Genomic DNA, 27,487 nt, shown 5'->3' on the forward strand with positions numbered 1-27,487 from the left:
AATACAATTTCTATTCTTTTGGTGTATGGTAATGGTCAGAATATCATTGAGAAATGCATAAAAACACACTATAAAAAAGTAATCAAATGTCGTGCATTCTGTTGAGTGAAATTAGTATTTGGCCCCCAAGCAAAACTAATTAGTACTTACTGGAGAAAACTTTGTGGCAAGCACAGCAATGAGATGTTTCTTGTAGTTGGTCACCAAGTTTGCATGTGGCTCAGGAAAGATTTTGGCCCACTCCTTTATATAGAAACTCTCTAATTCCCTCATATTTCTTTGCTTGCCGCTCTGAAACTTGAAGCATCAACGCCATCCCGATCGCTTTTTTTTCCTATGCTTTTGTGACCCTGGCACTATGTTTTGGGTCAGTCATGCTGGAAGACCCATCTTCAGCGTGTTTGTTTTCATCCAACATGTGAGTCACTGAAAGTACAGTACTTTGCTCCCCATACTGTCTAGGGCTGCACGATAATGGAAAAAAAATGACATTGCGATATATTTTTTATTTTTTTAAAACCTGCAATATGTATTGAGATTTGAAAGGACATTGATAACTTTGCATTCCTCGCAGCTTTGGCTGACTATATTAACAATGTATCTATTCTAATATTACAAAACAAAATAAATTCCATATTATCACAGTGTAATCGTACAGTGCTTTAATTCAAGCATTCTGATACAAAAAATAACTTTCCTAGTAATCTATTTGTCACGATTCGATTTTCACTGGACCCAGAAGCAAGCGAAGGTTGAGAGCTTTGTGGTGAAAGGTTTATTGAAGAGGATATGGAGATGGATCCTTGAGGCGTACTGACGGATTGTCGAGACAGGGAACGTGCGGCAGACGGATGGCTTGGCGGCGTGGTGGAAGAGGTCAACACGGCGGGGAACACGGAAGGAGTACTGAGGACAAGGAGAAACACAGAGGTCAGAAGTGTAGCGACGACTGGCGTAGCTTACATGTTGGTCAGAGAGCTGGTGTACCACGGGAGAACGTTAATACTCTGGCAGTGGAGTCTTAGATCAAGGCACGCTTAAATGCAGGCATAGTAGAGTGCTGATTGGCAACAGGTGCGCGGCCGAGGTGGTGCTGATTACTGGGAAAAGGGAGAGGGGGAGAGAGAGATGGCGAGAGGGGCTCAAAGTGCCACCCAAGCTCCAACAACGGAACTGCAGGGCCAGACCATGACAGTACCCCCACAACGGACGCCACCGGGCATCCTACCCAGCTTATGCCTTATGCTTGAACATGGTGTTCGTTGTGGACAATCCGTGATGAGCACAGAAGTCCAATAACAGAACACCGCTCGGGTTCTGATCGGGGGGGCAGCCGTTCCTCCCAATCACGTTCATGTGAGTATTGAAGTCCCCCAGCAGAACGAAGGGAGTCCCCAGCGGGAGCGCTTGATGGAAAAATTTAAATAAGTTATCATGTGTTGTGCTTTTCTGCTTGCTTCTACTTAGAGAAATGTTTTATCACTGCAAACCTTTCTCCCACAGGATGAGTTGTATGTGCTTGCAGGTGCAAGGACAAATTTGAGAGGAGTTTTTCTGTGTCTTGATAAGAAGTATATAATTCTTCTACTGTCTCAACCACAACAAAGAATGTTATGTCATGATCACATGAGTTGAAACAAGCATGTATGCCCCCACCTTTTTATTGTTGAAACTCATATGTAACAAGGGAACTGCCCTAAAGAAATAAAAAGAGAGGGTACGGACAGAGTGGGCTTAGAAAATGGTTGGAGACTGTAACTAAGTACACTCTTGGCCGTTTTCAGCGTGTTTGGCTCTCCACCAAGCATACTCCACTCCAGGCGGAATCCCGGAAGCTCGGTCCCAGGTTCGTTGGGCCCTTCCCCATCACAAAGGTCATCAACCCTGTCACCATGAAGCTTAGGCTCCCAAGGTTGATGCGGGTCCTGCATTACACGTCAGCCTGCTCAAGCCCGCCTGGGAGTACCCTCTGGTCCCGCCTTCCAGGCCCCCTCCTCACCCCCGTTTCGTGGATGGGGCCATGTCTTCATGGTGAGGCGGCTGTTGTCGTCTTGTCGAAGGGGGAGGCGGTTTCAATATCTGATGGACTGAGAGGGCTACGGGCCTGAGGAACGTTCATGGGTGCCGTCTGGGTTTATCGTGGATGACTCCCTCATTCGGGACTTCCATGTTGTGCATTCTGGGGCTCCGGGGCCGTCTGGGGCCGGCCGTTAAGGGGCTTGGGGGAGGGGGGGGGGGTACTGTCATGGGTGTATGTTCTGGTTGTTGTCTTTTCCCTGTCTCGTACACACCTGCTCCTGAGAGCATGTTCCCCACCTGTGCCCCGTTTAGCCTAATTACCCCAATGCATTTAACCTCGTGTCTCAATCTTACTGGTCACCAGTTCGTTGTACCTTGTTGTCACATTCCAGCATTCCTTGTTTCCACGACACCAACTCATAGTAAGACTAGACCCTGTTCTGATTTTTGACCTTACCTCTTTGCCTCATGTTTTTTGGATACTGTTGCCTTTTTCGAATTGCCTGCCTGTGTACCGGCCTCTGCTCGTTTATTAAACCTCTCTTTTGAAACTGTCCATTTGTATTGGAGTCGTGCATTTTGGGTCCTGTCCTTTGTTCCACAAATTTATATTATATAATCTATTACTGTATTTTCACGACCATAGGGTGCACCGTATTAAAAGGAGCAGTCTCCATTACGGGGTCTATTTCTATATTTAACACATACATAAGGCGCACCGTGTTATTGGGCGCAGGCATGGTAAAATATACGATAGCTTAAAATATACGGTAGCATGCATGCACGCTAAAACACTGTATTTAACAAGGCAGCGGGGCCAAAACTGAGTTCGGTTGTACTTTATTGAAGTATTTAACAATGTACTCACGTTATTTTTTGATCAATCCTCATCAACAAATCAATCTAAGTCCTCATCTTCTGTATCCGAAATGAACAGCTGGGCAAGTTCTCAATCAAACACGCCAGGTTCGAGTCAGTCTTGTTGCCATGCGAAAGCTCGAACAAGCATCCACAATCCATTCACAAATTGTGGTGTAACTCACCCGGCGCTGCCTCCTAGTCTTAGTAAAGCTGTGTTCACCATCTGTCATCCATGGCTCCCACGCCAGTCACTTCACTTTGAACGCCCTGTTTACACCGATGTCTCGCGGTTCGTCAAGCCTCCCGAAATGATGGCAAGCCCCGAGTTATTGCACTCAGTTGAATGGTGAGTTGAGACGCTTCTCCTTGGCTGCTTTTTGGTCATTAATCCATTGCTCGAGTTGGTCTTCCAACTCGGGCCACCTCGCCTTGTTTCCGCGTTTTGTTTTTCTTTTTTTCCCGCGGAAACTCAGCTTTGTCTTCTTGACTTGGCGAAGCTGGTTTTCCTGCTTCCTCCACTTGCGAACCATGGATTCATTGATCTTGAATTCTCTCGCGGCTGCTCGACGTCCGCTTTTCCTCTGTGTAAGCAACGTGTCGGCAGGAAATGCTAAAAAAAAAGTGGAGCGCTCATCACACAACAACATTTATAGATGTTGGAACTCGGTGCACACACAAGGCACGCCGCGTTATAAGGCGCCCCGTCCATTTTGGAGAAAATGTAAGCCTTTTAAGTGCGCCTTATGGTCGTGAAAATACGGTATATGTATTATATTGCTGTATTCAAGCCATACAGAGGCCAGCCAGACAATTCCTTTTTTTATAGGAACGATCTGAATTACTTTGTCATGTAATTTTACGAGACAGATTTCGTATGTGTAGTGAAAGAAGTATTAGCAGTACATTGTGTGCCCGAGACGAGACTTCTCGCACTTTCTGTCAGTCAGTTGCCTGTTGGAAAGGTGCAACTCATGACTCCAGGACTATTGCTTGGTCAAAGTGTTTATGGCCAGAGTAATTTTTTAACATTTTGTTACTTTTAATATTGAGCAGCATAGAACAAACCTCAGAGAGTTTATTCACTAGAGGCTGGGTTGAGCACATTTGGTAGTGGGGAAAAATACACTTTGTTTTAAGCCAAGAAGATGCTACAAGGTCATTATTGCTTTGAAAATCAGCCATTGCTTTATTTTGGGGCATTTGAATTATTAAAAAGGAAACTAGTGAAAATGCCTGGACAAAATTTATGGTATCCTTAACTTCATATTTTGTTACAGAACCTTATGACGCAATCAATGCAATCAAATGGTTTGAGTATTTCAATGAGATGAAATGCATTTTGGCCAGCTCCTTGAATGAGATAATGCAGCAACAGAACATGAAAGAGCCTCCTTTGTGTTTCACAGTTTTTATTTTATGGGGAAGTGTACCAACATGTGCTTAATTATATGTGTGGTCCAAAATTGTCTTACCCATGTTTAAACCTGCCGAAAGATATTTGACCTCCTCCAGTGCAAACTGATGCATGTTTCTCAGGTTTGAGGGGTGTGCCTTCTCCACACTCCACAGAGAGATCAGGGCTCCTCGGGCTCTTTTTAGCTGCGTGTTTTGGGTCATTATCCTGTTGGTAGACCCGTGACCTGTTGCTGAGACCAAGCTTTCTTCCACGAGGTGGTACATCTTGAGCTTTCGTTGTTCCTAGCACAAATTCAGGACCTCATGCCGCATTTAAGAAAGCAGCCTCAAAACCACACCGAGCCTACTTTAAGCCTCATAGTTTCAGATACTTCCACTCATCCATTTTCTCTCCAACTTGTCCTCATTAGGATGATGGGTGATCTGGAGCGAATCCCAGCTGACTTTGAGCTAGACTGCTTCATCGGTCAATCTCAATTTCAGATACTTACCAATAAGAAAATTGAGAAGATACGCAAGAGGGTTGAAATCTCAAACAAGCTGGCGAGTAAACAGCCTCTGCAGTCACCATCATGTAACCTCCACTCACCCATGTTGCTAAAAGGAAACAAACAGGAACCACACGTCAGGAGTCTCATCACAGCATCCCTAAGTGAGGAACATAAGAAGTCTACCTGCCATGGTTTTTTTTTTTACCATACTATCTGAGACCAAGACTTGCCCGAGACCAGAACGCACCAAGACAAGACCAAGATTTTGGGAGTCGAGACCGAGGCAAGACCAAGAACGAGATAAGCCGAGACAGAGATAAGACCAAGACCATACAAATCTATTTTAAAAACCATGACAAGGATGAGCAGTTAAAGAGCATTGTCTCCTTAAATAAAATTTTCTTTTAAAGAAGAGTATCTACTCTACTTCTACAATATACTGTGGGTCTTGAAAGAGCTGTCAAAATGCTTTAAAATAGCTGGCAATATGGGGAACTCTGCTTTGACGTCTGGCTGGCAGTGAATGAGTTAAATGCATTTGACAGCCAAAAACAGGTGTCTGTAACTCTTTAATATATATTTTTTCCCACCTAAATTCTTGAAAAATATACAACCCCAATTCCAATGAAGTTGGGACGTTGTGTTCATCATAAATAAAAACATAATAGAATGATTTGCAAATCATGTTCAACCTATATTTAATTGAATACACTACAAAGACAAGATATTTAATGTTCAAACTGATAAACTTTATTGTTTTTAGCAAATAATCATTAACTTAGAATTTTATGGCTGCAACATGTTCCAAAAAAGCTGGGAGAGGTGGCAAAAAAGACTCAGAAAGTTGAGGAATGCTCATCAAACACCTGTTTGGAACATCCCACAGGTGAACAGGCTAATTGGGAACAGGTGGGTGCCATGATTGGGTATAAAAGGAGCTTCCCTGAATTGCTCAGTCATTCACAAGCAAAGATGGGATGAGGTTAACCTCTTTGTGAACAAGTGCGTGAGAAAATAGTCGAACACTTTAAGGACAATGTTCCTCAACGTACAATTGCAAATAATGTAGGGATTTCATCATTTTTGGTCCATAATATCATCAAAAGGTTCAGAGAATCTGGAGAAATCACTGCATGTAAGCGGCAAGGCCGAAAACCAACATTCAATGCTCGTGACCTTCGATCCCTCAGACGGCACTGCATCAAAAACCGACATCAATATGTAAAGGATATCACCACATGGGCTCAGGAACACTTCAGAAAACCAATGTCAGTAAATACAGTTTGGCGCTACATCCGTAAGTGCAACTTGAAAGTCTACTATGCAAAGCAAAAGCCATTTATGAACAACACCCAGAAACGCTGCAGGCTTCTCTGGGCACGAGCTCATCTAAGATGGACTGATGCAAAGTGGAAAAGTGTTCTGTGGTCCGACGAGGCCACATTTCAAATTTTTTATGGAAATTGTGGACATCGTGTCCTCCGGGCCAAAGAGGAAAAGAACCATCCGGACTGTTATGGATGCAAAGTTCAAAAGCCAGCATCTGTGATGGTATGGGGCTGTGTTAGTGCCAATGGCATGGGTAACTTACACATCTGCGAAGGCACCATTAATGCTGAAAGGTACATACAGGTTTTGGAGAAACATATGATGCCATCCAAGCAACGTCTTTTTCATGGACGCCCCTGCTTATTTCAGCAAGACATTGCCAAACCACATTCTGCATGTGTTACAACAGCGTGGCTTCGTAGTAAAAGAGTGCAGGTACTAGTAGGTACCGTGTTTTTATTTGTTTAACACAACGTCCCAACTTCATTGGAATTAGGGTTGTAGTTTAAACTTTATTTGCACTACTCACGTTATTTTTCACAATATCGTGCAATGGAAGGTATTTGCTGTTGTGATGTTGACATATATATATTTTTGTTACATTGCTGCTTTTTTTTTGTTATTTTGCACTCGTGACTTTTTTTCTGAAACAATTGTGGTAGTAGAAGAATTATTTTATTATTTTTATACATAATTTTTTTTCCTGTTGTTGTAGTTCGTTGATAAAAAAAACCATTTTATTGCCTAAAATCTTTGTGCTTTGTTTTACCATAATCAACTGACTTGAGGCAAAATCACAAAATCAGAATCAGAATCATCTTTACTTTGCCAAGTATGTCCAAAATACACACAAGGAATTTGTCTCCGGTAGTTGGAGCCACTCTCGTACGACAACAGACAGTCAATTGACGAGAACACTTTTGAGACATAAAGACATTGAGAAAAACAGTCACTGCGCAATAAAAGGTTGCTAGTAATCTGGTAATGCCGGTACAAATTTGTTTTTGTTTTTTTGACAATTGTGCAAAAAGATGCCGTGTCCTCTAGCACTTCGAGCAGTTTGGATGACTAATATAGCAATAGTGCGGTTAAATGACCATTGTGCAAAGGGCGCCGAGACTTCAAGGTGTCACGATCGGCAATGCCGTAAGGGCAGATCCCAAAACATAGACTCTAGGTCAGAGGTCCGAACAATTTTACTTAAATGGCAGCGCATGTTATGGCGAGACATACGAAACTAAAGGAACTCACAACCAGAGAGAATCAAAAACAGATAACGCAGGGAGACACGACAAACGGTCCGTGTGGTATAATCGTATTGAACCTAAATTTGGACAGCGGTCAGAACGGCGGCAAACACGGGGCAAAAACGAGTGAATATTCCGACGCCCGCACACTGTCACAGTGCCCCCTAAAAAGGCTGATGATTACAATGCATGACAGGTGCGTCACCGATGTCCACGCCCACCCAGACACTGCAACACAAAGAAAAACAACTTGAAACACAGGGCCATGACACAAGGAATGTATGCAGTTTAAAGTGCATTTTGTAGTGCGATAATTTGGGACAATGTCAATTGTGCAAATGTTGCAGATACTTCTCAATCAGTGTGCAAGTGGTGCAGATGCTACTCTGGCATGAGTGCCCAGTATTGGTCAACAACAGATTGGCAAATAGTGCAGCGTGGTGAGACTACTACAGTGAGTGCACAAGTAATGTATAATTTGCCAGAAATGTGATGACAAAACTCAAGACAAAAAAAATTGGCAGCACGTTGCAATGGAATTGTAGGTTAGCTATTTAAGAAGTTGATGGCAAGAGGGAAGAAGCTGTTGGAATGTCTGCTAGTTCGAGTTTGCATTGATCGGTAGCGCCTACCTGAGTGAAGGAGCTGGAAGAGCCGGTGACCGGGATGTGGAGGGTCAGAGAGGATTTTACACGCTCTTGTCTTAGTTCTGGCAACGTGCAAGTCCTCAAGTGTGGGTGGGGGTTACTGACAATCTTTTCAGCAGTTTTGATTGTCCGTTTCAGTCGGAATTTGTCCTTTTTTGTAGCCGCACCAAACCAGACTGTGATGGAAGAACACAGGACTAATTCGATGACCGCTGTGTAGAACTGCCTCAGCAGCTCCCGTGGTAGGTCGTGCTTTCTCAGAAGCCGTAGGAAGTACATCCTCTGCTGGGTCTTTTTGTTGACGGAGTTGATTTTTATCGCTCACTTCAGGTCCTGAGAGACTGTAATTCCCAGGAACTTGAAGGTCTCGACGGTTGACACAAGGCAGCTGGACAGCGGGAGGGGCAGCTGTGGCGAAGGATGCCTCCTGAAGTCCACGATCATCTCTACAGTCTTGAGCGTGTTCAGCTCCAGGTTGTGTCGGCCGCACCACAGCTCCAGCCACTCCACTTACTGTCGATATGCAGACTCGTCACCGTCCTTGATGAGGCCAATGACAGTGGTGTCATCTGCAAACTTCAGGGTGCGTTGAGGTGCAGTCGTTCGTGTAGAGAGAGAAGAGCAGCGGAGAGAGGACACAACCTTGGGGTGCTGCAGTGCTGATGCTGCAGGTGGATGAGATGGCCTCCCCCTGCTGTATCCTGCCCTTCAGAAAGCTGTAAATCCACTGGCAGATGGCAGGCGAGACGCTGAGCTGGAGAAGCTTGGAGGAAAGGAATTCAGGGATAATGGTGTTGAACACAGAGCTGAAGTCCATAAACAGGATCCTTGCGTAAGACCCCGCGCTGTTGAGGTATTCAAGGATGAAGTGTAGTCCAATGTTATCTGCATCATCCGCAGACCTGTTTGCTCGGTAGGCAAACTGCAGGGGGTCCACCAGGGGACCTGTGATGCTCTTGAGGTGGTCCAGCACGAGCCGCAAGTTCATTCCCCCCAAAACAATTATTCTATTTAATTCAAATTTTACAACTCAAGTATTGTATTTGTGACTTTTTTCTTTCTGTCATTACCCACAGCTCCTGACCATAGTTGAGGATGGAAATGTTGATACATTGGCCTTTCATTTCATCTCTTGGAGCGGGAAAAAGTGCTCCAAAATGACTGTGCACCCCCCCCAAATTTTCAAACTCGTTCCGCCGCCCCATACTCCTCCAGCACCCACCACAGGACCGCTCGTGGGACACATTCAACTGTCCACTGTTTCACGGCCAGGACAAAAACGAAAACCACACTGCTACTCCTGAATCTGAGGTAGACGTTCCCAGTGGACGCTCCTCCTCAAAATCCCTGAATAGTCCCTAGTTCCAGGGAGGTTGAGGACTGGAATCCTGCTGTACTTGGAACACAACCCCTTTTTAAAAAGGGGAACTACCACACCAATCTGCTGTTGAAGAAGTGCTAGAACGTCTTAACCACCTAGGCAACATCAGGGTCCCCAAACTCTGCTTAGGGTTACTCTGCATTGGAAGGTGTTTCAGGTCCATCGAAGGTGTTTCGATGGACCTGAGGATGTCTTTGAATTATTCTCCCAAGCAGCCAATAATGTCCCGAGTCGAGGTCAGCAGCGCCCCATCCCCTCTACACGTAGCGTTGATGGCGGACTGCTTACCCTTCCTGAGACATCGGATGATTCATGTGGAAAAAAAAAATGCAAAACTGTATGTCTCCTTCAAGGCAACTCATACTATCCCGCAGTAGAATTTATCCAATGATGTCATTTGCTGTATATACGTATTCCTATTCTGTGACCTCTTATGAATCTATTTGACCTTTTTGTACATCCATCCATTTTCTGAACTGCTTATCTATCACTAGGATCGCAGATGTGCTGGCACCTAGCTCAGCTAACTATGGACGGGAGGTGGGTTACACCCTGAACTGGTCACCAGCCAATCGCAGGTCCACATATGGACAAACAACCATTCGCACTCCCATTCACACCAATTTAGAGTTCAATTAATCTACCGTGCATGTTTTTGGAAAGTGGGAGGAAACCGGAGTACCCAGAGAAAACCCACGCAGGCACAGGGAGAACATAGAAACTCCACACAGGAAAGGTCGGGTTTGAAGCCGGGTCCTCAGAACTGTGAGGCAGATGTCCTAACCAGTTGCTCACTGTACCGCTTGCACTTAAAAGTAATAAATATTATTCCAAATACATAGCATGACTTATTGGTTTATATAATTCCCAACCACTGTGCTGTGAGTGACCATCAGGTATGCCGTGGGACATGATCAGGTTTCACTTAATTACTGAAAAATTATTTATTTACTCCAAATAATGTATATTCATGTTTTTATGCCAGTGGCACATAAATAGTGACAGGCAGAATAATGAAATTCTCTTGCACTACCTGGCAGAAGGTACAATTAACCCGTGTCGCCAAGATTTCGTTCTCACAAGTAAAATTTGTGAGTAGATTGAGACGAGATCGTCACGTTTCAGTTTATGCTTTTTGAGATATTTTTGTTTGGTAGTGTGCCGTGAGATGTTTCCAATATAAAATATGTGCCTTTGCTCAATAAAGGTTGGGAAACACTGTCATGCTTGTACAGAGACAATATCAACTACTGTGTGCATGGAACTGTAGTGATGTCAGAAGTACAGTAGAGGGCGAAAGTAGACCATTTTCAAGGAACCGTGTTAGTCTAAAATTACATTATTTTTGAACAAATTATTGTACATAACGCTACCGGTGTTATCTACGATAATTAACAACACATTTATTGTCTAATATTTATAGCTGATTTAGGACAATTTTAACGATTTGAATCCAAATATCACATTGTTTTTTGCTCAATCTGGTCAACTTTTTGAACTATGGCCACGTTTCCTTTACGTTTTTGTTTACATGTACAGGTAGTTTCGCTTTAGAGGTTCAAATAAACGGAACTTCATGCCCTGAAGTTTTAACAATGATAACTAAACATTCAATGTACGGGCACTTCATTTTACTTTTGTCTACTATTCAGTTTACAGTAAGAGAAGTTTGTAACATTTGATTAATGCGTTGTTAAAAACAAGAGAAACGGATGTCATTTTTGATGTCAGTCTTAAATCTGTTGAAAAAAATCTAGGCAATTTACAATTTAAAATCAAATTGCAACCCAGTGTAATTAACAGTATGGAGAACATTGAGTCATAGTGAGGTTGCATTAAACTCTTCATAATTATAGAATATATAACAATAACAAGTAAGTGGGTTGATATAAAAAAAAAACTGATGAATGAATTAGTATCCAAGACCTTTACAAGTAAATGTATGAAAGCCAAAGTAATTCACAATTACAGTACATGACACAATACTCCTGCATGGGTGCACCCTCGACGTCATACAAAACGTCGGACAAATCCTGTCCTGCATAGAAAACAGGACAAATCCGTCAGTCATACTTTCTGGGTTGCTTGTTATCTTTGAAAGACTCCGTGTCACATTTTACTTGGAGCTCGTGGTGGTTGGCTGTGCCATGGCAACTTTGCAACCGCTGCCCCACTGAAGTGCTGAGAGGGGTTCACTTTATTACAACCAGGTTATAGGTAAAATGCACACAAAAATTTATATGTCATATGTACTAAATACAAAGAAAGAAAAAGCAGACTGTAGGTGTTAGATGCTGAAATGGAACACATTTTTGCTGAGGTCGCATCAATGGGAATCCATCCATCCATTTGTTTTGTAGCTGAAGCCTTTGCCAGAGGATTTTGGGCAAGAGGCAGGGACTGCGTACACCCTGCCCTGGACTGGTTGCTGTCCAATCGCAGGACACCCTTAGACAATCAACCAGCAACCCATCAACATGGGACTGCACTTCATCCTAGAACACCTCGACGGCACGGGGACCAACTCGAGGATCCTGTTCGTGGACTTCAGCTCTGTGTTCAACACCATCATCCCTGAATTCCTTTCCTCCATCCTTCTCCAGCTCAGTGTCTCACCTGCCATCTGCCAGTGGATTTACAGCTTTCTGAAGGGCAGGACACAGCAGGTGAGGCTGGGGGAGGCCACCTCATCCACACGCAGCATCAGCACTGGGGCACCCCAAGGTTGTGTCCTCTCTCCGCTGCTCTTCTCTCTCTACACGAACGACTGCACCTCAACACACCCGACTGTCAAACTCCTGAAGTTTGCAGACGACCCAACTGTCATCGGTCTCATCAAAGACAGTGACGAGTCTGCAAATCGACAGGAAGCGGAGCGGCTGGAGCTTTGGTGCGGCCGACACAACCTGGAGCTGGACACGCTCAAGACTGTAGAGATGATCGTGGACTTAGAGAGGCATCCTTCGCCACAGCTTCCCCTCACGCTGTCCAACTGCCTTGTGTCAACCGTCGTGACCTTCACGTTCCTGGGAATTACAGTCTCTCAGGACCTGAACATCAACTCCATCCTCAAAAGGGCCAAGCAGAGGATGTACTTCCTGCAGCTTCTGAGAAAGCACGGCTTGCCATGGGAGCTGCTAAGGCGGTTCTACACAGCGGTCATCGAATCAGTCCTGTGTTCTTCCATCACAGTCTGGTTTGGTGCTGCTACAAAAAAGGACAAACTCCGACTGCAACGGACAATCAAAACTGCTGAAAGGATTGTCGGTATCCACCTACCTTGCACGCTGCTAGAACACAGACAAGCGCATGCAATCCTGGTCACCACCTCTTCCAGCTCCTTCCCTCAGGTAGGCGCTACCAAACAATGCAAACTAAAATTAGCTGACATTCCAACAGCTTCTTCCCTCTTGCCATTAACTTCTTAAACAGTTAACTTCCAACTCCATTGCAACATGCTGCCAATTTTGTCTTGAGTTTGTTGTCACATCTCTGACGGCCCAATTATACATTACTTGTGTACTCACTGTAGTAGTCTCGCCTCGCTGCACTATTTGCATATTTGTTGTTGACCAATACCGGCCACTCATCTGCAACATTTGCACAATCGACATTGTCCCAGATTATCGCACTACTAGTCACTTTAAACAAACTGCAGAAACTGCATACATTTCTTGAAGTCTCTGTGCCCTTAGCATAAGGGCTAATGCACCGGACTATTGTTCTATTAGTCATTTCAAACTGCTCTGATTGCTAGAGGACTCTGCATCTTTTTGCACAATTGTCAAAATTTTTTACTTGCATTGCCACATTACTGGTAACCTTTTATTGCTCAGTGACTGTGTTTTTTTGTATGTCTTTATGTCTCAAAAGTATTCTCTGTCAATTGACTGTCTGTTGTTGTACTAGAGCGGCTCCAACTACCGGAGACCAATTCCTTGTGTGTTTTTGACATGGAAAATAAAGATGATTCTGATTCTGATTCACATTCACATTTGTTAAAATAGAGACTGATGTGCTAACTACTCTGGCATCATGCTATGGTAAGCTGTTTAATTATTTATTCAGTAGCTTTGATATCCATCTTAAGGTTCATGTACTAGTATACTCTTTGTCCTCACTAGTAAACAATTAGGGTGCACTAATAGAACTTGTAACATTATTTCCACTACTGCCTTCTACTACTACTATGACATTTCTGCACACTAGTAGGACAACTTTGGCATACTGGTAGGACATCTACATGTTACTAGTGAGGTAAAACTATTAGTGTGCACTTTGGCGCTACTAGTAGGGTCCAGGAGGCTACTCGTGTGTCACACATGCACACTAATTGGGCCTACTAGTGTTCCTAGTGCAGCGCAGTAATACACTCGTAAGGATTAATTGCGTACTACTAGGCCAAAAGTTGCACTAGTCGTGGAGAAAATGTTACTAGTAAGACACAGTCATTCTATTAGCGTGTCCTCGTCATTATACTAGTGCAGCCCAGTCTACTAGTGCATTAAATTGTCTTACTAGTGTCTTACAATGAGTGTATTATGTAACCTCTATGCTGGATATTGAATTAATGCTCAAACTTCTTTATAGAAAGCCGGTGGAGCATTTATTTGATTATACATACCACATTCGATATCTTTGATATTCAGCTTCAGGTCGTACTAGTAGGCCAAAAGTGGCACTAATAGTAGAAAAAAACATTACTTGTAAGACAGAGTTGTTCTACTAATGAGGACAAAGCGTACTCGTACATGGACCTCAAGCAAGATATCCTTGATATCAAATAAATGCTTAAACAGCCTTATGGAAAGCATTTGTTTGATATGTAGGATATCAAAGGTGTTTGAGCATTTATTGGATATTATGGATATACAAATTTGATATCCTTAAAATTCATCTTAAGGTCATAATAGAAGGCCAAAAGTGGCATTAGTTATGGAAACGTTACCAACGCTACACTAGTCCATCTACTACTGCACTTAATTAATAATAATAATAATAATAATCCTAACTTTATTCACATAGCACCTTTTCAAACATACACACAGCACACACCATACAGTACGCCCTAGTTATTCTTCGAGTGCCCTGAAAAAAAAAGAGCCGTATACCGAATAAACGCTCAAATCGTGCTGCCTTTACTGACGTCGCGGCGATGGGAAGGGAAGCCATCTCTGGGTCCCAAATCCACTACGCTTTTTCCACCCGGCCACCTTATCCGAAGCACTGTGCGTGTGCGTGTGCGTGTACGCGCGACAGAAGCCGACTCTTGTTTACAGCAGATATTCCACGGAGGACCCAGTCGCACACTCTCACCGTGGGATTTGAGCAGCTGCGACGTGGACTTGTCCCCCCCCCCTCATTTTCTCTCGACGACGAAAAACCAAAAAGACGTCCGTAGTGGAAAAAGACGTGAGCGTACCCACGCTTTCCAGCCCCATTCTGTTTTTTTTTTTTTTTTTTTTTTTTTTTTTTTTTTTTTTTTGCGTGGCACATTTCCACCCAAGCCCACCCTTCAACCTCCACAGGCAGGACCACGACGGGCACCCAAACACCGGTGCTGCTCACTTGGCTTCCCGGTGTAAAGACACCCTCCAGGCAGGCTTTTCATTCATTTATTATTATTTTTTTGACCCCATAGTACCATCACGCAGTTGCCACCCTTCTTTTTCTTCTTGGGTGTTTTTTGTTTCCCTCTCTGCTCCACGCGAGAGGCTTTCACGCCTGCTGATGATGAGGATGGTGGTGATGAGAGTCGAATTGAAGTGCTGATATAATGTGGATAGAACCCCATTCTGAGGCCTTGTTGTTGTTGTTGGAAGAAGACATGGAGACTGAAGACGGGGATTACCATCGTCGTGTTGCTGCGTCCATAGCAGTCAGTGCACTTTGGAGGAAATAATACGACCTTTTTCGCCCACATTTTTTTTTATCCTTTCACCCCTTAATTTATTTCTATTTAAAATCCCAGTGGACAAGAAGTCAACTCACGCCATTTGGACTACATTTCTTTCTTTATTTCTTCCCCCCATTTTTTCCGGAGATCTGTCGTTAGTCTTAACGTTCTCTTGGATTTATTTACATTTTTAAATGTATTAATTGTTATCATATTTAGATTTTTTTTAAATGATAAGGAACATGAGGGCTGACAAACTACTAATGGGCAGCAGCACTGTCTTGTTTTGGGCTGTGTTGACGACCCTTTCCACCATGTGCATGTGGACCTCATATGGCGAGAGTAAGTATGTCTTTTTTTCTTTTTAAATATTATATATTTTTTTAAATCCAACGGAACACATCTTAGTAAACACGAGCTATTCAGAAAACTCAATTTAAAATTAAAGCGAACATCAGTTATAAATCTTTACATATACATTCAACATTACATTATTATTATTATTATAAATGGAAAAATGTGACTTTAAATGGAATGCGTATTGGCTGCCCATGGTGGTGCGTTCAAACCCCGTTCAATCGTGGCAGAATTGTTTTTCACCGTGCGCAAGGTCGCGTTTCACTAACCATGTGTTACTATTATAATTGTGATGCGGATGAGAATGATGATGATGATGATGATCATTTCAAATAGATATGGTAATAGGTCACACACGCCACGTTAACCTCGCTCTGAAAAGCCGAGGATGAAGGTTAGTACCACCCGGTCCATGTGGCCATTTTGCTGCGTTCAATGACACACATCTGCTCTCCTCCTAGTCACACATCGACTGTGATGCTGTATTAAATCTACGAGCAGAATCAACCTTTCGACAACACCAGATCACGTTTTATGTCAACATAACATTCTTATCTCTAAATTGCCCTGAGTGAAGTGCATCATTTCCTTTTGGTTGAAAATTCAGCCTCCATGCTAACAGTTGACCCACATTTCACCTTTTTTCCCCCTCTTCCAAATGATGAAAGATTAGGTAAAAAAAACACATGACCCCTTCGCTGTTACCCTCACTCTATCCCGCAGTTTCCACATTGCTGCAACGGCCCTCAGTCTCGTAATTTAGGTTTAGACCACTGCTTGGCTGCCCATATGTTGAGCAGATTTGTCATTGTAACATTTGCGGATACAGAAATGACTAGAAATGACAAAAACGCAGGGGTGTAATATCCAGTATGTATACGTCGCAGTCTTCCCTTTGCTGCAGCGGCCCTCAGTCTTTGATTTCAGGAGACCCTCATTCTCCGCTATTGGTGTTGCCTGTCTCTACAGAACATGAGTAACCATTCCATGGTATCGTCTGCCTTTCGCCCGAAGAGGAAAAACGAAAAGTTGTTTGTTGACTGATGTGTTCAATGTGGCGTGTTTTTCGCAGTAGTGATGTTTCAAACCAGAACCAACCAGCCAAAACGGAGGCATGTGGAGCTATGCCCTGTGCCATGCTAATGTTAGCGGACACTGTTTGCTGTGCCTTCGCTCAGGACGCTGCAGTATTGGATTCCATATTCTCCACTTTGCTGCAGCAGTCCTCACTTTCCTAATTCAGGAGACCCTCATTCGTGAGAATTGTTGTTCTACAGTATGTATGTACCCTGTGATTGGCTGGCAGCTAGTCCCCAGTGCAGTCTCCCTTTCACTTTAATAGCAGTATTATGCTCCACAGTCTCCACTTTACTGCAACCACCTTTAGTCACCTAATTCAGGAGACCCTCATTCTCCGCTACTGGTGTTGTATGTGGCCTGTGATTGGCCGGTGAGAGGTCCGCGGTGTAGTCTGCCTTTTGTTTTCATGGCAGTATTATCCTCCACAGTCTCCACTTTGCTGCAGCAGCCCTCAGAGTCCACTTGACTAAGATCTGTCTCCATAACTCCATGGTGTTAAAGACAGGAAACCTCAGTCTCCTCCTCAATCTTCTCCATGTATGTTGTTTGTTTTGCTCTCGTCATTTCGTGCGATGTGTTTAATGCAGCATGTTTTTCCTCTCTTCCCATACAGTCCAAGCAATCTCTTAGAGATCTTGGCACTCCCTGGTGCATGATACATCAGTTCTTGGAGAGGAGTAGTTTTAATAGTAGCCTTTTGTTCTTCTTTTAACTTTTAGTTGAAAATTCTGAGATATTTGCTTGGCAACGGCGGTTAAAACATGTATTCCTTTATTTTGCCGCTCTGCTCATTTCACTAATGTGAGCTTTCCGATAAAATTGAATTAATCACCCTTTCAACTGTGACCGCAGTCAACTTTCCTCGCCGCAGCGTCCAAGAATGCGGCAAAAGGAAGCCTGTGATGGGGGAGCACCGACAAGACCTTGGAAATAGAATGTTTAAAAATAGCTATGGGTTAAAACAGACGTGTTTCTGTTCATTGTACCGTAAGAAGTGTGTGTGTACGTGCGTGTGCGTGCATGTGAAGCCTTTAATTGGCCACTACTATTAGTGATTATAAACTCGATGGCCGCCTGTGTTTCACCAATAGCATCGCAGGGTTATTGGAGTACGGGCGTCCTCTTGTCGGGTTCTGTGAGGTGCCCCATTTCCCTAGTGTTCCCCGCTCAATTATTCATGAAAGAGATACGTCGCACTGGAAGAACTAGAATGATTGTTTAAATAATCACAAGGCGGTTAGCACGTTGCTAAGCACCTCTGTTCGCCTTAATGAGGGCTCCAATATCAGTTGACTTCGTTTTGAAAATGAAAGGCAACGAAAGCCCACTTTTCACTGTAGTAGAAAGGTGTAAAGGAGTTAAAATAGGTTGGTTCAATGGAGGGGTGTCCAAATTCTTCCTGCGAGGCCTGCATACAGAAAAATCAAAGGATATGGGGGCCACTTTGAAATTCTTCACCTTTAATTTGTTAAACATGCTAAAACTGCTTCATCAAGCTTAGTTTTTTGAAAAACTCACAGCTTTTGGTTAAAAGCGATAAATCAAATAGTGTAGGATTTTCCAGGATTCTGGGGTGTTCCTGTATCACACCAGAATAGATGCACTCGTGTACTGAGCAGCTCTTCACATTCAGAACCAAAACAACAGCAATCTGTAGAAAGCTGAACATTTTTAAAGCAGTTACAGTCATCCCTTGCTACATCACGGTTCCGTTATTGCAGGTTCAGTGCATCGCAGATTTTTTTTATTGAACTATAGTGCAATTACGCAACTGCACGTCTCCGCTAAAGTAATCATCATTAGCTAATTGAATATAGTGCGGTACTAATGAGTCACACAAGGACAAATGTGGCTCTTTTAACTTGCAGAAGAAGAAGCTTTACTGAGCAACAGTAACTTAACCATTTAGTGTGTCAACAGGTAACTTGCCCCTACAGCGAACATGACTGAAAGGCCAATGTTTTAACACACAAAACATAGTCAGGGATTCATGACATAAAATGCTCACATAGCAACCTAGCCCGATGTATGAACAATGCACACACTCAGACAATACGGACAGGAACAAATGCAAGTAAAGAGCAACGTTTAGCAGATTGGCTTATACTACAGCCTGGAAATCGCCCGTCAGTAGCACATCCGCATCAGTTCCATCCATGTGACTAAATAGAGAGACCCACCTTGTAAAGGCATATACGCTAGTTCAACGTTATAGTTACTAAGATGTCAAATGTGTGGTTGGCGAACCCAAGTGGCCATATATAATACCTCCACCTCACAAAAAATATTTCTTAGCGATAATAAAAAGCATGTATGAAACTGCAGATACTCTTTCAGCCGTTAATTGACAAACAATCAAAAAAACAAATGACAACACTCACAAGGAGCTGCGGTACTCCATAACTCGCGTCCCAAAGCTCACACTGAACTATAACCGGCCAAACTGACTACAGCTCCTGATGCCACTCACTAGACCAGGGGTGCTCAAATAAAAAGAAAATGACCAGCACGCGATCTACCAAGGCTAAACTCACTGTCGACGTATTGAGTTTTTTTGAGCGGAGCGGGGGTATCCGATACTTTGAAATAAGGCTGGTATCCATGCTCGTCCATCCCTAATTTTATATGATTTTCGGACCCTTTCGCTATCTCACTCAGCTGCTGCCTTAGCTCTGGATGCTGCAGTGTTAAACTCCACTTTATACACTTTGCAGAAGCTGCCTTTAATTTCTTTCCTCTTAAAATCTAAAAATGAGATACCAATGTTCCCAACCATTGTTGTTTTTTTTTTTGGGGGCGTGAGTTGTTTTTGTTGTCTTTTGTAGTTCCCTGTGCTACTACTCTGTTGTGTGTGTGTGCGTCTGCGTGTGCGCGCGTGTGTGGGCTCGTCAGTTGACGCCAAGCGCTGTCCTCCCAGGTTGCCAGCTGAGCTTTTCAATGCTTAATTAAACACTTGATTTGAAGTGGAGCGTTCTCCTCGGTCGGTTCGGTGCATCCTCGTCGCCAACCGCTTTTATGGCCTGCGGCGTATTGTGCAAGATGACTGGAAGCTACTTCTCGTTGTGTCACTTGAAAGCCAAGCTCATGTCCAAGATGAGATCATTAGGCTCGAAACTAGAGGTGCAACGATTAATCGACAACAAATCGCTTATCAAATTAATCGATAATGATTTTTGATAATCGATTCATTGGTTTAGAGAACTTGTGTATCTTAAAATTGTCCAAATCCTCAGAATTTCAGCCTCTCAACAGTAAATATTAATAATTATATTCATAATAATAAGAGTAAAGCAGTACATATTCATAATTATCTTAAATATAATTATAAAACAGACTGATTATCTTTGTGTATCATCAAAATAAGACATTTACAAACATCATCTTTTACTTTGGAAAAAAATTATCAAAATGTTTGCCTATTTTCTGACGTTACGGACCAAACCAGTAACTGAATTATAATCAAGTCAATTTGAAATGATGTCCTTTTTTTGAACACATGGATGGACATTTTAAAGCGTTTTTTATTCCGATTCATCAATTAATCAAAAAAATAATCAGCAGATTAGTTGATTATTAAAATCGTTGGTTGTAGCCCTCATAGAAAGTGTTATGTCTCACATGTAAATAGATGAAGGGAGACATATGCATTTTTTTTCCACAGTTCTTTAAAACAAAATAGCCCAAGGATCAAGAATTATAGCATACTTTGAGTGCTGGTTTTCTAGCTTTGCTGAAACTAGCCTGACAAACCAAAGTCATGATAGTTTTGGATTAGTTTTATATTTTATTTCATTTTGAAATTTAATTTTTCAAATTCAGTTAGTTTTAATTAGTTTTTAGGACGAGTTTGATGGTTTTTATTTTATCTTTTGCATTGTTTTCTTTCTAGCAAAGTCATGGGCCCTAAATACACACATTCAACACAAGAATACCACAGTAGGCACAATAATTGCAAGTTATAAAAGCAGATTATTTCTCTTTATTCTCTGTTATTATGTTTTTTATAAAATGCAATGCTAATTTTGCCGGCACGGTGAATGACTGGTTATCACATCTGCCTCAAAGTTCTGGGGACAGGGGTTCAAATCCCGGCCCTGCCTGTGTGGTGTTTGGATGTTCTCCCCGTGCCTGGGTGGGTTTTCTCCAGGCACTCCGGTTTCCTCCCACATCCCAAAAACATGCGTGGTAGGTTGATTGAAGACTCTAAATTGCCCGTAGGTTTGAATGTGAGTGCGAATGGTTGTTTGTTTCTATGTGCCCTGCGATTGGCTGGTGACCAGTTCAGGTTGTACCCCGCCTCCTGCCCGAAGATAGCTGGGATAGGCTCCAGCAGCCCGCGACCCTCGTGAGGATAACTAATAACGTAAAGAAAATGGATGGATGGATGGACAATGGTAATTTTTTTTCTTTCTTCTTAAAAGCACATGCTTTTGGAGCATCACATGATTTTTAGGAACTATGAATGGTCTTTCAATTATTTTCAATGTGGAAACTTCATTGATATATAGTACAGGTAAGTTAAGTTACAAGCTAGGTCACAAAATGACTTGAACTTCCAAGTTAAGGTACTACTGTCCTTCCGTACTACAAATCCTTCTAGTTATTTAACAGTGTATGAAGTAGTGATCGAGTATGAGGTGGAATGGAAATATTTCACATACGTGCTGGCCTTCCTGACAGATGGAGGATCTTTGCCGTGTCTGAGTATCTTGTTACTGTTTTGGGTTGCGGTATGGCCCCTGCTCGCCCCCCCCCCCCAACTCCCGGTGTTTGAAGTGAGGTCCGCTGAGGGGAAGTGGCCCACCAGACCGGCGGTCAGATGACTTCCAGTATGCCGAGGATTAGAGCCAGCTGATGTGGCAGGTGCTGAGGGGACGGGACCGGTCCGCCGTGACGTTCCCGCTACACGGCCACGTCCTCGGCTCTTCCTTTTCCGTCGCATTCTTACATGTGTAGAAGAATCAAATGGTGACGTGGTACATGTGGGAATCCGCGAGTGCAGCTTTTGAACTCTTTTCAAAACACTTGCTGCATTCTTTTGTGCGTTTGTAATCCGCTGACGTCACAACTAACATATGTGGACGGGGGTATCAAAATCATTTTCATTGCGGGCTACTTCATAGCTCTTGTTTCCCTCAGGGGGCTGCTAAAACAGATTTTTTTTATCTCATAACGCATAACTTTATTCTTGGTACATTAGGATTTTACACTTACAATTGAACTTTATTTTTATAACATGAAAAGTTTTTTTCCCACATCAAAACATTTTTCTCTTTCAAAGTTTTTTTTGTAATATTCTGTCTTTATCCTTGTACCAATATAGCTTTTTTCTCGTATGACACCACTTTTTTTTCTCGTAAGAAAACAAGTTCATTCTTTTGATATTGCAGTTTACGCTCAGAAGTTTATTTGTTTTTAATTGTATGTTAAGGGATTTTTTTTCTCATAAATGTTTAACTTTAGTCTTGTAACATTAGTATTACACAATATATATACAATACAACTTTATTTTCATGACATAATTTTCTCACAACAAATTTTGTACTATAGTGCTACCAAATATTGTACTCAAGTAAGAGTCCTGTTACTTTAGAATAATATGACTCAAGTAAAAGTAAAAAGTAGTCATCCAAATATTTACTTGAGTAAGAAAGTACTCCATGAAAAAACTCCTCAAGTAATGAGTAACTTGTGAGTACCGTAATTTCTCGCGTATAATGCGCACCCCCAAAGTTGAACTCAAAATTCTAGAAAACCTTTCTACCTATGTATAATGAATTTTTACAATGCATGATTTTGCTTCTACCTATATGATCAAAACATGAAGCATTTTTTCAAAGAATTATTCTGAAGTTAAGCACTTTATTTGAACAGCCCACTTCTAACTTGAGAAAACTTTGAACTTTTGTATTTACTTGCTCTTATTTTGAAATTCACAGCCTTACTTTTATTTAGTAAATGAGAAAACACACAGTTGTGGTCATATGTTTGATTACTCAGACAGAATTTGTAAGATGGGTACAATTCTTTAAAGAAAACATTAAGGGCATAACATATTTAATTTTATTTTTATGGGATTCAAATTAAACTGTCAAGCGTTTCAGAAAAGCATGATCATTAAACAAAACATAACCATAAAGAAACGAATGATGGTTGTTGTTCAGTCATATTTAAACAAAAAAAAAATTCACAAATTCTGCCAGTGTATGTAAACTTATGAGCACAACTGTACATACGGTATATGCAGTCATACGTACCCGTCATATTGGAATGAAAGTGTAGGCTACACCTTTTCCATAACCTCTATGAAAATGCGCATTATACATGTGAAATTATGATAACTTCTGATTTTAAAATTTTTTAAATTAAAAAAAATAAAATAAATCAGAGCATGAATATCATCCATCCATCCATTTTCTTTACCGCTTATCCTCACTAGGGCAGCGGGCCGCTGGAGCCTATCCAAGCTATCTTCGGGCGGGAGGCGACCTGAACCGGTCGTCAGCCAATCGCAGGCCACATAGAAACAAACAACCATTCTTACTCACGGGCAATTTAGAGTCTTCAATCAACCTACCATGCATGTTTTTGGGACTAAGTGATTGTGTGTGCGCGTGCGACACCATAGGGATAGTGCTACTTTTGCCATATCCACTGCCAAAGCAACAATAGAAACATCTGCAACTTACCGCAAGGTGTTTTCTCAAGTTAGAAGTGGGCTGGAATATCCAAGTTTGGGCAGTCACAATTTAAGAGCTGCACGATAAAGCTGTTGTTTTTTGGAGTCTGTAAAATAAACAGTCACGCGGCTGTTTTTTTCTCCAAAAATGAGTCATTTTGATTGGCTCGCGAAGGCTATTGTGCGGTCATGTGACTGCCTTGTGTCGTCTGATTGGTGAATTGGAGTCAAATGACATTAGTGATCCCGTTTGATTGGCGCAACGGGCACCCTATGCAGAAGTCGAAGATGGAGTCTAAAAATAGACGCGCACACGCAAGAATGAATCAATAAAAGTAACGAATGGCGTGTTGATCATTGTAACGGACTAAAAGTATCGATCCTTCTTCACATAAATATTCAAGTAAAAGTTAAATGTACGGTGCATGTAAAGTTCTCTGACAAGTGCAGTTGATGGAAAATGTTACTTGAATAAATGTAACGGAGTAAATGTAGCGCGTTACTACCCACCTCTGTCAATTTACACGTTTTTGGAGATACAAGCTGTCATTTTTTGGTTTGAATAGCTTAATGCTGACGGGAAACGCCATGGATGGGCTAACGGACAGCATCTATGTGGCAGTGTTATAATGCTTTAAACAATGCATATTTGTACACAAACGATCCATCAATGCATGTAGACAAACAATATAGCAGTCACGGGAAAAGATGACTAATAATACTGCAACAAACTGAGTCACAGTAGTTGTGAAACGCTTCTTCGTTTGTCAGCATGAATGTATTACACTGGTCCCTGTTGATCAAGTCGCACACACACAAAAAAGAGCCACAATGAATTCATCATGATGCACAAACTGTTTAATTCTTTAAATTATATTTAATTATGTTATTACAATATGTTTTGATAAAGTAAAACATTATAGATTGTTATTTTCCTTTTTAAAAAACTTTTTGGGAGGGAAAACTGCAACGGATTAATGGGATTTCAATGGGAAAAGAAGATTTTTTCAAAACCAATACAACTTTACCGTATGATTTTATTACTTTTTTTCCGTCAGAATTCTCATCGATCATTCTCATTTAAGATTACTGTTTTACTCTCAGAAGTGATTTCTCATGATACATTATGCCTTTTTTGTCGATTAACAAGTTTTGTTACGCATATATTTGCTATTTGTTTGTTGTTATTTGTCCTCTCGCAACCGAGTGTTATTTTATTAAATGCATTTTCAGTTAGAAAAAAAAGAATCAATGCACTACAAAGTTGCTGCTGCAGACTTGCACCTTGACTTGATCGATGCCCGAAAACAAACGACTGTCCTTGAGCTTAACACTGCACGAGAGAAGAATGTCCTTCCTAATCTCGTTCCACTTTACAGCTGCATACCCGGCGAAGGATGCAATTATGTGTTTTCCCAGAATGCTCGGTGTCAGCGGAGTGATGACAAATAGTGCAAAATTACATTCGCTGTCCCGAAGTCTATATTTGACACTGACGACGTCGCCCACTGTAAGGGATACTAATTTAGTTTAAAAATAGCCCCCTGTTTACCCAATTCAAATCAGATTAGGTGGCCATTAAGCTTGCTTTTAATTTACATGCAGGCTTGCAAAAGAGGGCTATGTTTGAGTTTGTGAGGGACACACGGAGCTTGTAGGAGGGGCTGTGGCGGGTGTGGGGTCAAGGTTTATCAATCATAAACATGAGCAGACAGATCCCATTACTCCAACAAGATAGGTCTGTTTACTCAGCGGTGTGAAGCGCAAATAGAGACGAGAAGCATTACATTTCTTCCTGTGTATGTCAATCAGTGAGCGTGTGGGATGGGCGCTTCATTGATTTTAAATTTTCCAGTAACTTTATCACTTTTTGATATTGACTGTGATAAAGGTGGAGGTTCTGCAGAGTTAAGGCTTTTTCACACTGCACTTGCCGCCGGCTTTCCCATTCATTGTGTATGTGTCCTTGAATAAAAAAAAATTCTATTTGAGAGCGGTGACGTCAGTAAGCACACATTGGGATCCTTGCCTGCTGCCACACGGACCCTTCATGCTGAGCAAGTGCGGTGTGACCGTCGACCAATGATGCTATCCATTTTGACGGCTCATTTAAAATGTTAATTTATTCAGGGTTGTTTTTTTACATATGTCTTGACAAAAGTGACATTTCTCAGAAAGGAAGCACTTATTTGTACATGATCTTCAAAAAAACGAGAAATATCAATTTTATTGTGGAGCTTTGATTGATTGATTTTAAAAGTTTTTATTTTGAGCAAGCAAAAAAAAAAGAAAAATGTACAATTTAAATATTCCTTCCTGGAAACGTGTATTGATGTCTTTGAAAAGGAGTCGAAAGAAGTTAAAACTTATTTAAATCCTACCCCTTCACCATTACCCAGGATAGATTTTCTATCAAGAAGTGCAATTCGAAATACATATTATAATATACGTATGTAGGCATAATTTTCACATACTGTATACAGCACTGGGAAAAAAAAATTAAACCACGCCAAAGTTATCAGTTTCTCAGCTTTGCTATTTATAAGTATATGTTTGAATAAAATGAACATTTTAGTTTTATTGTATAAACTACTGATAAAAATAACTCCCAAATACAGTGGTGCCTTGAGATACGAGCGACCCCACGGGTTTTTCTAAATACAAGCTGTCGTTCAGCCGATCTTTTTGCTTTGACTTGCATGAATATGAGCGTTGTATGACTGCAATGAACTCAACTCCCTTAACAACAACAGCATCATTTAACATTTTAACAGCATCAACAAAACTCACTCAAAAAAACAAAGCAAAGGCAACATAAAACAAAGAGAATTGCAGGTTGTGTATTTTAAACAACCACATAACATTGCCTTAAATTCCTCTAGCTTAATGCTCACACATAACAAGAAACGGCATGGACGGACTAACTAAGAGCAGCTACGTGGCAATGTTACACCACAATAAGCAATAGATATTTAAACACATGGTGTAGCAACACGTGTACACAGACAATACCAAAACTATATTCTTTATCCTCTGCAAAAAAACAACTAACATTATTACTGCAGCTTACTGAATCACTCAAAGTTTTGAAACTCTTTGTTTGTGTCTGCATGACTGTATTACACTGCCCCTGGTGGTCAAGTCATAAGTCAGAAGGAGCTGTAATAAATTCATCATGATGCACAAACTGTTTAATACTTTGTATTCTATTTAATTGTAATTACTTTGTTTTTAAGGGCAACGTTACAATGCTAGTGTCCTTATTAAACACACAGTACAAAAGTGTTCTTTTGGGGGGAGGCTGGAACGAATTAACTGCATTTCTATCAATATCAACAGGGAAATATGATTTGAGATACGAGAGTGGTCATGGAATGCACTAAAATCGTATCTCATAAACATCCATTAGCAGAAAAATAAAAAATTGTCAAAATACCAAAAAGGGTAAGTGTTTCTTTCAGAGCTGTTATTATATATATATATATATATATATATATATATATATATATATATAAACTGTTTCAAAGCTTGTTGGTATTAGAAGGGAAAATAGCACAAAACCTATTTTAAATAATGTCATTGTTATTTGCATTTTTCTATAAGCATAGGGGGGAAAAAAAGCGATTCTACCTGCCGGTTTAAGTTTCGGCCTCCTCCATCCCTGTTTCAAGGAAATGATTGGAATTCCTTGGTGGTTAACCTGCCTAATTAGGAGAGAGGGGGGAGGGAAAGAGGGAGATGGCTTTTACTTCCATTCTTCTTCTTCATCCTTTCCTTTTAGGATTCTATTTCATCTCAATAGAAAACTGACCTACAGTATATTATTACCGCTTTTTTTCTCATTAACATTAGGACTTTCTCATAACATTGCAACTTTTTTCACAAGTTGTGTTTTCATTTTGGTACTATAGTGTTTTCTCTCTTGTAGCTATTTTATTCTGATGTTATTGTGGGGAACATTTAAAATCTGATTGGTTGAAATAGTCCCTTTGCCAGTACAGTAGTGGCTTGACATCCAAGCTAAATGTGTTCCGTGACCTCACTCGTAACTCAAAATATGCATATCTCAAATCATCTTTCCCAT

General features: G+C 41.5%; 1 protein-coding gene across 1 annotated transcript in view; it reads left to right on the top strand.

The window, feature by feature from the left end:
* The first annotated feature begins 14,658 nt into the window (after nt 1-14,658).
* igf1ra (insulin-like growth factor 1a receptor) overlaps nt 14,659-27,487 on the top strand; it is a 130,464-nt gene continuing 117,635 nt past the window's right edge. The window contains exon 1 of the mRNA XM_061678275.1: nt 14,659-15,629. Coding sequence (XP_061534259.1) covers nt 15,518-15,629 — 112 coding nt within the window. The 5' untranslated portion in view covers nt 14,659-15,517. The remainder of the gene's footprint in view (nt 15,630-27,487) is intronic.

The sequence above is a fragment of the Phycodurus eques genome, chromosome 5 (assembly GCF_024500275.1).
Source record: "Phycodurus eques isolate BA_2022a chromosome 5, UOR_Pequ_1.1, whole genome shotgun sequence".
Taxonomy (NCBI): Eukaryota; Metazoa; Chordata; class Actinopteri; order Syngnathiformes; family Syngnathidae; genus Phycodurus; species Phycodurus eques.